At 38.3% G+C, this 13,059-nt stretch overlaps 1 protein-coding gene across 1 annotated transcript in view; it reads left to right on the forward strand.

Moving 5' to 3' along the window:
* STK3 (serine/threonine kinase 3) overlaps positions 1-13,059 on the forward strand; it is a 285,278-nt gene that overhangs the window by 72,554 nt on the left and 199,665 nt on the right. Inside the window, exons 5-6 of the mRNA XM_004580628.3 lie at positions 7,487-7,651; positions 8,106-8,273. Of these exons, the coding sequence (XP_004580685.1) occupies positions 7,487-7,651; positions 8,106-8,273 (333 nt within the window). The remainder of the gene's footprint in view (positions 1-7,486; positions 7,652-8,105; positions 8,274-13,059) is intronic.

Below are 13,059 nucleotides of genomic sequence, written 5' to 3' on the forward strand. Positions count from 1 at the left end.
AACCTGATTGAATTAACAAATGAAGGGCTTTGTTGATGCCTTTTTCCGTTTGAAGGAATCCTTTACAGATGCCACTAAATGGAGTCTTAGTTCTCATCATGAAACAGTCTGACTTCCTCTCCTCTGAAGCAGGTCCCCTCTCCTGTGTTCCTCTGTTCCCCCATTTCCCTGTTATTAGTATGAACTTTGAATAGTTGGATGTGGATCTGTCTAAACTGGTTAAATATCTTACAGAAATGAAAAATATACTACTTTACACTTTATGTAGTAGTGGAAAGTAGTTCTTTGTGTTGCCAAATGTAAATCAGGCTATTTTTTTTTTTTTTTTTTTTTAAAGATTTATTTTATTTTCGTTACAAAGTCAGATATACTGAGAGGAGGAGAGAGAGGAAGTGGAGCTGCCGGGATTAGAACCAGCGGCCATATGGGATCAAGGCGAGGACCTTAGCCACCAGGCCACACTGCCGAGCCCATAGGCTATTTTTTTTAAATTGGCTGTGTTTATATAGAAACGAAATTTATTAAAATAGATTTAGAAGCAAGATTCCATGTATCTAAGGAATGGCCTATCAACTTTTAAGTTTTCTGTAACAAGCAGTTAACATGTGTCTGAAAGACTAGGAATAAGTGTGATGTAAGTATCTAGATCAGGGTTGGCTATATAGGGTCCACCAAACAGGTGAACTTTGAGATCACCTCCTCTTCCGCTCACCTCCTCTTTTAGCGACACACAATATTTGTGGAGTGGCTTAAATCTTGATAAAGTTCATTTGATACCATTAGAATTTTTTTTAAAGATCTATTCATTTTATTACAGCCAGATATACAGAGAGGAGGAGAGACAGAGAGGAAGATCTTCCATCCGATGTTTCACTCCCCAAGTGAGCCGCAACGGGCCGGTGCGCGCCGATCCAAAGCCGGGAACCTGGAACCTCTTCCGGGTCTCCCACGCGGGTGCAGTGTCCCAATGCATTGGGCCATTCTTGACTGCTTTCCCAGGCCACAAGCAGGGAGCTGGATGGGAAGTGGAGCTGCCAGGATTAGAACCGGTGACCATATGGGATCCCGGGACTTTCAAGGCGAGGACTTTAGCCACCAGGCCATGCCGCCGGGCCCGATACCATTAGAATTTAAATAACGTGAGTTTACTATTAATTTCTCTAAATTTGCTAAGATAAGATTAATCTACATTTTGGTGCAAAATTGTAGATGAAGTTGTCTGATCAGTTTTGCTTTTTTTTTTGTAATTCTAAGCTTCATCCTATCTAGTAATTTAAAACGTTTTTGTTTTTTATTTACATATTTTAATATTTTAGTCACCGAGCCATATGTTTTTGCTAAAAGGATTAAACATCTGTTTTCAATAAAATACTCATTAAGCCACCCAAAGTGTGCTCAGGATGGCTTTTCAGACCAGGTGAGTATGCTTGTGTGCAGATTTTATTAACAGGTGTACTTGTTTGAGGGACACACCGTGTCAAATGCTTTACATTTGGAAGCTGAGGTGGAGTAGACGTTGGACCCGATAGTCAGGGCTGATATCTGTTCTGATTGTTGTTAGCCACTGCTTGTTAATTGCTTATTTGATATTATGGGTGGCAGCTGTTTTGATTACACTTGTACTTTACTGAATGTCATGTATTGCGGGATCCTGGCGCGTGCAAGGTGAGGATTTTAGTTAGGCTACCGTGCTGGTTCCCCATTTTGGCTTTTTAGTCTGGGCTATTAGGACCTACTGTAGGGGCTCAGCCAAAAGCAGTGACTACCCCCCTAAGAGTTTTTGTTTAACGCATAAAAATAAAAACTTATAAGACAACATTATGCCTATTCATTGTTTTATATGATTTTATTGAGGTGTAGAACTCTATCATAACTGAACTTTAAAAGCTTAAGATTGGAATTCCACTTTTGAGCCTTAGTATTCAAAATGGTAGTTAATATAATACTTTGCCACAGATGATTTTTAATCAAGGGTTATTTATGTGCGAGTGTGAACTCTTGTGGACTGAAGCAGGGCCTTCTGAATTCTTTACAAGTGACAGCAAAGCAGGTCATGCTTTGATGTAGAGGAGAATATTAGATAAAAATAAAGCATTGCTTCTCTGAAGTAGGGAGAGAGATTTTCTTGCCAAAAGGAGAAAAATACAATGAAAGAGAGGTTTTATAAACTTTACATACTTGCTTTATTCTTTATTTTTTTAAAGGAAAGATTTATTTATTTGCAACAGCATTAGACACACACACACTGAGAAAGATCTTCTGTGTGCTGATTTCCACCAACCCTTCTTCACCCCTTTCCCAGAATGGCCGCAACACCCATGGCTGGATCTGGCTGAAGTCATGAGTGTAGAACTCTGTGTGTATCTCCCACGTGGCTCTCAGAGACCCAAGTGGCTGCGTCGTCTTCCAGCTGGCTTCCCAGGTGCATTTGCAGGGACCTGGATTGGAATGAGTGCTCCAATACGGGATGCCAGTGTTGCAAGTGGCATTTTAACGTGCTGTACTACAATACCAGCTTCTGAACTCTGTATCTTTAGGAGTTCGTTCAGAGTCAAATTCAAGGCTGTGGTCTCAGGTATTCTTTAAAGATTGTATTTTTATTGGAAAGCCAGATAGACAGACAGAAAGGGGGGGAGAGAGAGAGAGATTTTTTTCTAAGATTTATTTTAATTACAAAGTCAGATATACAGAGAGAGGAGAGACAGAGAGGAAGATCTTCCGTCCGATGATTCACTCCCCAAGTGAGCCGCAACGGCCGGTGCGCGCCGATCTGAAGCTGGGAACCTGGAACCTCTTCCGGGTCTTCCACATGGGTGCAGGGTCCCAAATCTTTGGGCTGTCCTTGACTGCTTTCCCAGGCCACAAGCAGGGAGCTGGATGGGAAGTGGAGCTGCCGGGATTAGAACCAGTGCCCATATGGGATCCCGGGACTTTCAAGACAAGGACTTTTAGCCGCTAGGCCATGGCGCCGGGCCCGGCCTCAGGTATTTAAGCTAAGAACCGAAACTAGCAGTTATTCTGTCTTTGTATACCTAGCACCTTCAGCAGTGTCTGGACTGTAGAGTGGATAAATGTAGATTTGTGTGGTGAAGAAAAGACTATTTTTGCTGAACAACCTTTGTTAATATATTACAGAATCATAATCCCTGAATGAACCTGCCAAGTCGTTTAGCAAAGCCAGGCAGTTCATGAATCAGTGTAATAACATCTCTGGCAAATCTTCCTTTTGTATTGCCGTGAATTTGCCCTGTAGCTATAGAACGACCCTGTATCCCGGAGTTATCTCTGGAATAACTCTGAAATATTGTAGGGCATGGAAGCAGAGAAGACAAAGAATTAGTGGAGGATTAGTGACTAAGTTATTGGTTGGAAATTGTGGAATTGAAGTCTAGGTTAACTGGAAAATCATCACTGTAGTAATCAAACAAGAGTTTTGTGGACTGGAGTTGCTCTTGTAAAATCCCAGACTCTTCTATCTTCATCCACAAAGGATGGGACTGCGGGGAGAGAGGGGGCAACTCAGTTGCATATGATAACTCCATAACCTTCCACACATTCTACAGTGGTGCAGGGTGTGACCCTAAATAACATTCCTATCTCTCTCTCTTTCCTTGGCTGCAGACTACTACTTTAGAAGGTTGGGAGCATCAGATGAAGGTATCTCCTTTCTTTTCGTGTTGACAAGTCTATACCCCTTCCTTCATTATTTATTTAGTGTTAAGTGTATCCCAAGCATAAGTCCAAGCATTGTAGATATGTCGATGAGCAAAACAAAGATCCCGATCCCTGCTGTTCTAGACCCATGCTTATTGTAGTGCGAACAAAAATGTAGCACGAATTGCAAGTAAGCTCAGCTTTTCTGATAACTGCATTTACAAAGAAAATGCAGATAAAATAGTAATATATTAAATACGTTAGTACATATGTAATGATGTTAGCATTATTATAATATGAAATAATGTTTAATACCAATTTAAATATGATGTTAAGCACTAACATTTTGTATAATATACTTAGTACTAATACTATCAATATATTAACATTAAATATTTGAAGAGTAGTAAAAATAAAAATTACAAGAAAGATCTTTTATTCCTTTTTGTATTATCTTGATGTTTGGTATATAATATTCATGCACATCTCAGTTTAGACTTCATATACCTGGTTCTGTTAAAGAGCTTTGACACACGTGTTCAAATCATTTGGTCATGTATGTGAGGGTTATTTTTGGGTTCCACATTTTGCTCCATTTGTCTACATGTCTCCTTTATGCTGGTGTCACCCTTTTGTGATTTGTAGTAGGTTTTGAAGTTAGGACATATCAAAACTCTAGCTTTACTTTCTACAAGGTTACTTTGGTTATTTGAGCCCCCTTGACTTTCGTATGAATTTTAGCTTGAGTTTTTTAAATTTCTCCAACACAGCATTGAGGTTTTGGTAGAGATTGCGTTATAGCTTTTGATAACATGAATTTCTTAACAGTAAATCTTCCTACCCATGTATATGGATATGTTTCCATTTATTTATGTCTGATTTGTAGCTTCCTCTTAAGATTGTTCATCATTAGTGTATAGAAATGTCAGTTTTGGCTCTTGTTATTTTGTTAAATTCATTAATTCTGGCAATTTTTTTGATAAAATGTTGGACTTATTACACATATAATCACGTTAATAGTTTTCTTTCTTTCCACTTTAAATACCTTTTGTTTGCTTTTCGTGCTGAATGGACTGGAAAGTTCTGGCTGGAATCTTTATTTCTTTGTTAAATAGAAGTGACAAAAGTGGGCATTTTTGTCTTTCTGATATTTCAAAAATTTTAGAAAACATTTATTTACTTGAAAGGCAGAGTTGCTGAGAGAGGGAAGGTGAGAAAGATATGGACAGAGCTGAGCTGATGTGAAGTCAGGCACCAGGAACTTTTTCCAGGTCTCCCACATGGGTGCAGGGGTCCGTGGAGTTGAGCCATCTTCCACTACTTTCCCAGGCCATTAGCAGGGAGATGGATTGGGAGTGGAAGAGCCGAGACACAAACCAATACCTATATGGGATGCAAGCACTGTGCATGGCAACTTCGCCTCAGCGCCAGCCCCCTTTCCCTGTTCTTAGAAGCAAAGCTTCCATTCTGTTACCATTGATTATGACTTTTTTTGTCGGTTTTTCGTGTGTGGTTTTATGTAGAGAGCGTGGTTTCCCCAGTTTATTGTGAAATTTTTCTCTTTTAATTATGAAGGGGGTGTATTAGTAAGGTGCTTTTTGAAAATTTTTTTTTATTTATCCATTTTCATCTAATTGGAAGAGCAGAGAAGAGAGAGAGAGAGAGAGAAATAAAGAGATCTTCCATCTTCCAGTCTTCCTTCTTGACTCTCCTGATGCCTACAGCAGCTGGATGGGGCCAGGTTGAAGCCAGGAGCTAGGATTTCAATCTAAATTTCTCATGTCAGTGGAACTTAGGTACCTAAGTGATCATCTGTTCCTCTCAGCATTCATCTTTTCAAGAAGGCAGAAGGAGGTGGGTGAGCTGGGACTCAGACCAGGTATTCTAAAATGGAATGTAAGCAGACATAGCAGTGACTAATTGATTTACTGAATGTCTGCTGCAAGTCAAATGGTTTTTTTCCATCAGTTGAGATGATCTCATAGTTTCTTTATTATCTTACCATGACATATTACATTTTTTATATTTTTGTGCATTGAACCATCATTATATTCCAGGAATAAATTAGCTTAGTCATGATGAGTAATCCTTTTAATATCCTGTTCAATCAAGGTTGAAGTATTTTGTTGAAGATTTTTTCTTCAGTATTAAAGGATTTTGGTCTATACTTTTTTTCCTATTTAAATATATATTTATTTGAAAGTCAGAGCTATAGAGAGGGACAGGCAGAGGTGGAGAGAGAAGAGAGAGAGAGCAAGAGAGAGCTTTTATTCACTGGTTTACTCCCCAAATGGCTGTAATGGACAGAGTTGGGCTATGCTGAAAGTAGGAGCCAGAATCTTCTTCCAGGTTTCCCACATAGATGCTGAGACCCAAAGACCTGAACTGTCTTGCACAGGCACATTAGCACGGAAGTGGATAGGAAATGAAGCATCTGAAACTCCACCTGGTGCCCTCTGGGATGCCAGTATTGCTGGTGCCAGCTTTACCTCTGCCGCAGTGCCAACCTCTATAACTTTCTTTTCTTGTAGTGTGTCTTTGGGAGCAGGCAATGACTGATACAATGAATTTGTAGGTGTTTCCTCCTCTTTGCTTTTTAAAAAATGTATGAGAAGTTAAACAGATGTTTTTATCCCTCCCTCTTTTTGTGTAATATGTTCTCAGATAGCCATTCACATAGTCAGCTCCTTGCCACCATTTAGATATCAGTGAAAATGCCTCTCAGGTCCTGTTCGTCATTCTCTGTAGCTCTCTCTGTTACTGTTCTCATAGCGGTTTTCACTGCTGCTTTTCTTGTCTTACCCTTTCTTCTATCGTATTATGCCTTCCTCTGTCCATAGATTATAAACTATCAGAGCAGTGCCTGTTGGTTTGGGTTTTTATGGTGGTTGCATTACGCAGGCATGGTGGACTAAATCATTGGACTTTGGGAACTGACTCACAATACAAGGAAGGGTTGAAATTGTCAACCTTCCAATTACGTGGTGGTTTTCTGTGGTAACTAGCCACATTCTATCGTTTTGGAGCCAAGATTCACCTCATGATATAAACTCCAGTGTGGTTGTGAAAGAGGAAAAAAATGATTCTTTTCCCCTTGTCACTCTGCAAATTCTAAAGAACTCTTTTGCCAGGAACTTGGAAAGTATTCAAAAATCACTTTCTTATCATTTCACAGTATGACACTACCATAAGGGCAAGTGCAGTGAGTGCCGCCTTCCAGCAATGCCCAGCTTGGCCAGCCGTACCTTCTCCTTCTCTCTCCTCCACCTTTTCCTTTCTCTACCTGTTTTTGTTGGTGTTTCCATTTCCCACACCTTTCTTTAACATTTTCATTTTTGAGTTTTCTGTATCAGTTTAGAAGTCTAGGATTATGAGTGACCTGGTTGGCAGCAGGATGAGTGGCATTGGTGCCAACCCCTCATGCTGGAGACTTGTGGCTACCTACCTGCCCTCATTGCCTTTCTTTTTTGTAAAGTTGTCTTTTACAAAAATCAGAGGGATTGTAGGGAAAATTTCAGGATAAAGAACTGCAATAGGACATTCCCCAAAGTATTAGATGAAGTGGGAAATAGTGATTTCTTTTGGCCGTGCTGATTCCTGGGTTATGGCCGTGCCTTATGAATTGCATCGGTAATAGAAGAGGAAAGACATTTAATCAGCCTTCATCAGTGAGAAGTATAATCAGAATGACAGAAGGCCTATAGATCCTTTACTATTTAACCTCTAGACTTTTTTTTCTAAAAAGTTAATTGTCTTAAGAAATATACTTCATGTTCTTGTTAGAGTTTATCTGACATGATATTTGAATTTGGTTTTAAAATTTTCTTTCTAGTTAACAGAAGATGAAATTGCAACTATTCTTAAGTCTACATTGAAAGGACTAGAATATTTGCATTTTATGAGAAAAATTCACAGAGATATAAAAGCTGGAAATATTCTCCTCAATACAGAAGGACACGCAAAACTGGCAGATTTTGGAGTAGCTGGTCAGTTAACAGTAAGTTGACTTCAATAATTTGGGGAACATTTTTGGCTGATTTGTTCAGGTATGACTGTAACTAAACTTTAGCTTTGGTGAACATGGAAGGAAATGTATCACTTTGTTGTTCTTGTGTAGAAAGCAATAATTGAACTAAATCTGAGTGTTATAATTAATGGGATATTGAATAAAGGGGAAGGTATGTTGATTAATTTTTATAGCTTTTATTGTTATAATAGTATCTTTATTCTTTTTTAATGAAGATAGTGAAAGTAAGTTACTTATGGATACATGGCTATTTCATATTTTAAAATTCCTGCATGTATTGTGACAAGTTGAAGTCTTAAAGTTAAAAATCTTGTATCATGTGTGGTATTTGAGAATTTAGTGTACATTTTAAAGGGCATGTTAGCATACAAAATTCCTTTGTGTTTTTTGTAATAGTATTCATGTCTGCATTATGTTATCACAGGATACAATGGCAAAACGCAATACTGTAATAGGAACTCCATTTTGGATGGCTCCTGAGGTAATTCAAGAAATAGGCTATAATTGTGTGGCTGACATCTGGTCCCTTGGCATTACTTCCATCGAAATGGCTGAAGGAAAACCACCTTATGCAGATATACATCCAATGAGGGTAAGGAAATTACCGTTGGTTAAAAAAGGCTGACCTTGTAAATGCTGCAGTTGTTTAATGTCAGTGTAAGGAAACATAAAGCAAGTCAGATAAGCTCACTTGATTTAAATTCTGTGCAATAAATAGTGAAATTGTCAAAGGTTAGTTGCTGTTGTTTTTTTCTTCCCGTATGTTACTAATTGTGAGGGAAGCGAAGACGTATTTATCTTTACAATTACTGTTTTTCTCCCTGGGAAATATCCTTGAGAAGTCCGCGTTCTTAAACAGAAGAAAGGTTGGGCAAATTCTGTTGATTTTTCAGTTTGCTGATTTCCCAGTATGAGAGTCAAAGAGTTTGAGGAAGCTAGTTCTTACTTTTCTACTCATGATACATCTTCTATCTGCGTTTTTGCTTATCCTCTTTTTTGGTCTGGGCTTACAGTAAAAAATTCTCTTTGGTTAATGCTTATTAGAAAAGTTTTCTTGAACACCTGCTTTTCCAAGATGCATTCTGAGTATGAAGGATATGCCTTGCTCATTGACACTTACTTGCCTAGGCTTTAACGTGTGTGTTGATAACAATTTTTAGTTATATTGGAATGTGACTCTCACAGTATCATAAATAAATACATGTATCTGTATACTTATTGCCCTCTAGTGGTTATAGTTACCTAAAGGAGGATGTAGGAATGGAAGAGGGTGTGTGTGTGTGTGTGTGTGTGTGTGTATATGGAAAAGAGAAGATATCTCCAGTGTTACTAGAGAAGTGTGCGAAGTAAATAAATGGGAGTAAAAAGAATACTTTTGAGTATAGAAAGAAGAAATTAGAATTATGTCCAATATTATAAGATGTTGTGGTTTTCACTTCAGTATAGTAGGTAACTATTGTATGTTGGCGTGGTTTTTAAAAAATCTGTGTGCTCTATTGAGATACTATAAAGAGAGTGTTCTTTGGGAAATACAGTTATGTATAACATGAACTATTTTCCTTGTGCATATATGTTCTTTTTGCTAGAATTAAAAAAATTTAAATATATGATTTGTTTAAAGTAGCATGAAATAAGATTAGCATAAAACAGAAACGCACATCCTCATTTTTTCTGATTATTAGTCATCTGTGATATTTTCAGTAAATGCTTGTAGAATGATTCTCCAAGTAGGTGTATTTGAGTTTGGATTAGTGAGGTTTACTAAATCAGTTCCAGAGCTGATGTTCAACCTTGCCTGATTACTGTCCTGCTCCTTCTGTGCGGCAGCCGTACCTTTTCTGACCAGTTTAGATTTGGACCTGTGCTTATTTCTCCAGCACATAGCAAAGAAGTATAACACATGACCCTTACCTTCCAGAAACTTAAAATATTATAAGCATCCTAGATGACTTGCTCACTTTTTTTTTCTGTCAGTGTAAATCTTACCAGTTTTTCATGTCCTAACTCAAATTTTATTTCTTAAAAACAAAACAAAAAGAAACTATGTTTGTATATAGTCTTTTGACAGGCTGTCCAAGTAGATTTTTCTTTTTCTTTGTAATCTGCATATACACTATTTTTGACTCCATTTCTTTGGATAGTTTATTCAATATTGCCTTGTGCATTTCCAAACACAATGCAGTTTTAAGTTGTTATTTAAAGGATATTATCATTATTTAGCATTTTTCTCATGTTTATATTGGAAAACTGTTAAGATATGTAGCAAATACAAACTTTCCAAAGTTTGACTCTTCAACTGAAAGCTCTTATTTTATCATTGGCAACAAATACTGTTTTCCTGGACATGACAAGTTCGTTTGGTTCATTTTTTAGAAAATGTCAAAATACCCCAAGTCTGAGTAACCCCCTAGGTTTTTTGTTTGTTCTTTCGTGTAAAAATGCTGTGGCTTCAGCAAAGAGCTGCAGCTTGGTTAGCTCGCAGCTCAGGCATGCAGGTGTTTTTACTCAAGAAAATTCCTGTTCTCTGATGTGTGCAAAGTGTTTTATGCATCGCTTTCTCCCCACTTTGTCACACACAGAATATTGAAAAGTATTATTTAGGGATAGAAAGGTGGTAAAATTAATAATTTTCAGTGTTCTGTCAAGGTTTATTCAAGTTTGGAGGGAGGTCAAGGAGGAAGGGTAGATTGAAGAAAGCTATGCAAAAGAGAAGAAAGTTGGAAAGTGAAAGGTCATGACATTATCAATGCTAGGTAGCAGTGCTCACATCTGGAATGGAGAGTGCTGTGGCCTTGGTTTCAGGGTTTTAGTTTTAATGAATCAGTTTTTTGGAAAGATGGAACTACAGGAAATTTAAGGACTTATTTTGAGGTAGTAATTCAGGTGGTTATCCAAGAATGGGGTATGTGCCAGTGAGAGTATAGAGCATAAAGACATATTAACCATGTTTTTTATTCTTGCTGCTGAGCAGTGTCCTTGGGAGCTTTGACAAAATTCTGATACTTGCACCCTACCTTAAATTAGTTAAATTGATGAGACTAGAAAGCAGTTAAATATGTGTGTGTCAGACTGAGAGAGGAAGATAAGGTATGAGAAAGCATATAGGATATGAAAACTGCGATTACGGAGTGACTATTGATTTTGAAGAAAGATGTATGTATTTGAAAGAGTGAATGGGGCGGTACAGAGTGAGGCATATTCTCTGTGCTGATTCACTACTCGAATGTCTGCAGTGGCCGTGGTTGGGCCAGGCTGAAGCCAGGAGCCGCTTGGTGACAGAGGTTCCAGTACTGGGTCCGTGCTTGTGCTTTCCCGAGCACATTTGCAGGGAGCCCGAGTACGAGAGGAGTGGCCAGAACCCCAACTGCAGCTAAGATTTGGGGTGCTGGCTCATAAACACTCACCTCTATTTTCTGTCTTTTAATTCATTCTTTTTATTGTAATTATCTTTGTGAGATGAGTTTTGGAATTTCTCTTTTAATTGGTAGATTGGATGAAATTTATACTTCAAAAATTAGATTGTATATGAAGATGACACAGTGATGGATTTGCTCAGACTGTTACGTGAAACACATTTGGTAATCAAAGCTCAATTTATTTTCAAAAGTTAAGTATGAAATCAGTTAAATTAATAAAATGATTTTATTTTACTTTATTTGTAAATTTATTTGAGAGACAGAGAGACAGACACTGAGAGAGAGCGCTCATCTGCTGGCTTACTATCCCAATGACTGCATTATTTGCGTCTGGGTGTGGCTGAAGCCAGGAGCCCAGAATTCTGGGCCAGAAGCCTCAGTTGCTGGGCTCCCAAGTCTGTGGCTTCTCTGGGTGTGTATTAGCAGGAAGCTGGGGTTGGAGTTAGGACCTGACCCAGGCTGTCTGCTAAGGGATGGAGGCGTGCCAGTGATGTCTTTTTAGCTATACCAAACACTCACCACTGTTGCCCCCAACCGGTTTAATTTAATTTTGAATTTAATTAACCACAAAACTTCTGTGGAGATCAGTCCTCTTTTTTTCTCAGCTCTGTAGGAAAATAGACTTCACAAATTTAAAAAAAATAGAAAATGAATATATTGTGTAATTTTTCTAAATGTCTAGCACTGTATTCTTCCAACAAATCTGTGCACTTTTCCCTTTAGACATCACTAAAACGAAATTGATTCTTTCAAACACTTTAAATTTTGTTTCTTTTGCTTTACAAGCATTTCTTTTCGGTTAGCCATTTCTCACTGTAGTGATTGAGTTGGGAAAGAACCGTGTTAGACAAAGAAGCTAGACAAGTGTCTGATAATTTCTTGAATTAAATGAAGGAAAGAAAACTCATCTTAAAAATGTTATTCATGGGCCCGGCGGCGTGGCCTAGCGGCTAAAGTCCTCGCCTTGAAGGCCCCGGGATCCCATATGGGCGCCGGTTCTAATCCCGGCAGCTCCACTTCCCATCCAGCTCCCTGCTTGTAGCCTGGGAAAGCAGTCGAGGACGGCCCAATGCATTGGGACCCTGCACCCATGTGGGAGACCTGGAAGAGGTTCCTGGTTCCCGGCTTCGGATTGGCGCGCACCGACCATTGCTGCTCACTTGGGGAGTGAATCATCGGACGGAAGATCTTCCTCTCTGTCTCTTCTCCTCTCTGTATATCTGACTTTGTAATAAAATGAATAAACCTTTAAAAAATGTTATTCATGTACAATGTAATACTAAATGTTTATTACTCCTGTAAGATGTAAAAGTGGAATATATAGTTTAGCAAGATTTGTGTCAAAAGTAACTGGAGACAACTTGAGGCACTTAGATGACAATTTTCTGGAAAGTCAGTTTAAGCGTGACAATGTCTAATACTAAATTAGGAATTACTTTAGGTTAAAAAAGTCCCCCTCTCTCTCACTTTTTTGTATCATCATATCACCTACTTCCAAAGAAAGAAACTGGATATTTTGAAACACAAAAAATGCATTTGTGCTAAATGAGGCTTTGTGCATTATATCTTTGTGGAGGGTGGTGTAGCATAGCGGGTTAGGTTACTGCTTAGGACAACCCATATCGCATATTGAAGTCCTTAGTCTGGTTCTGGCTACTCTGGGCTTGCTATTCAGCTTCCTGCCTGTTTTTCCTGGAAGAAAGCAGATAATGGCACAAGTTCTTGAGTTCCAGCCAGCTCCATTGGGAGCCAGAGGGAAAAAAAAAATCTCTCCTTTTTTCTTTGCCATTTTGCCTTTCAGGTAAATAAAATACATCTTTTTTTTAAAAGTTTAATTTCTTTCTTGAGGAACCTTTTGCTTAGCAAGCTATGTTTTCCAAATAGCCTTTACCAACCACTCCCTTTTTACTTATAAATACTTATTTACTTATAAATATTTGCTATTTGCTTATTATAGATACT

Source organism: Ochotona princeps, chromosome 9 (genome assembly GCF_030435755.1).
Source record: "Ochotona princeps isolate mOchPri1 chromosome 9, mOchPri1.hap1, whole genome shotgun sequence".
Taxonomy (NCBI): domain Eukaryota; kingdom Metazoa; phylum Chordata; class Mammalia; order Lagomorpha; family Ochotonidae; genus Ochotona; species Ochotona princeps.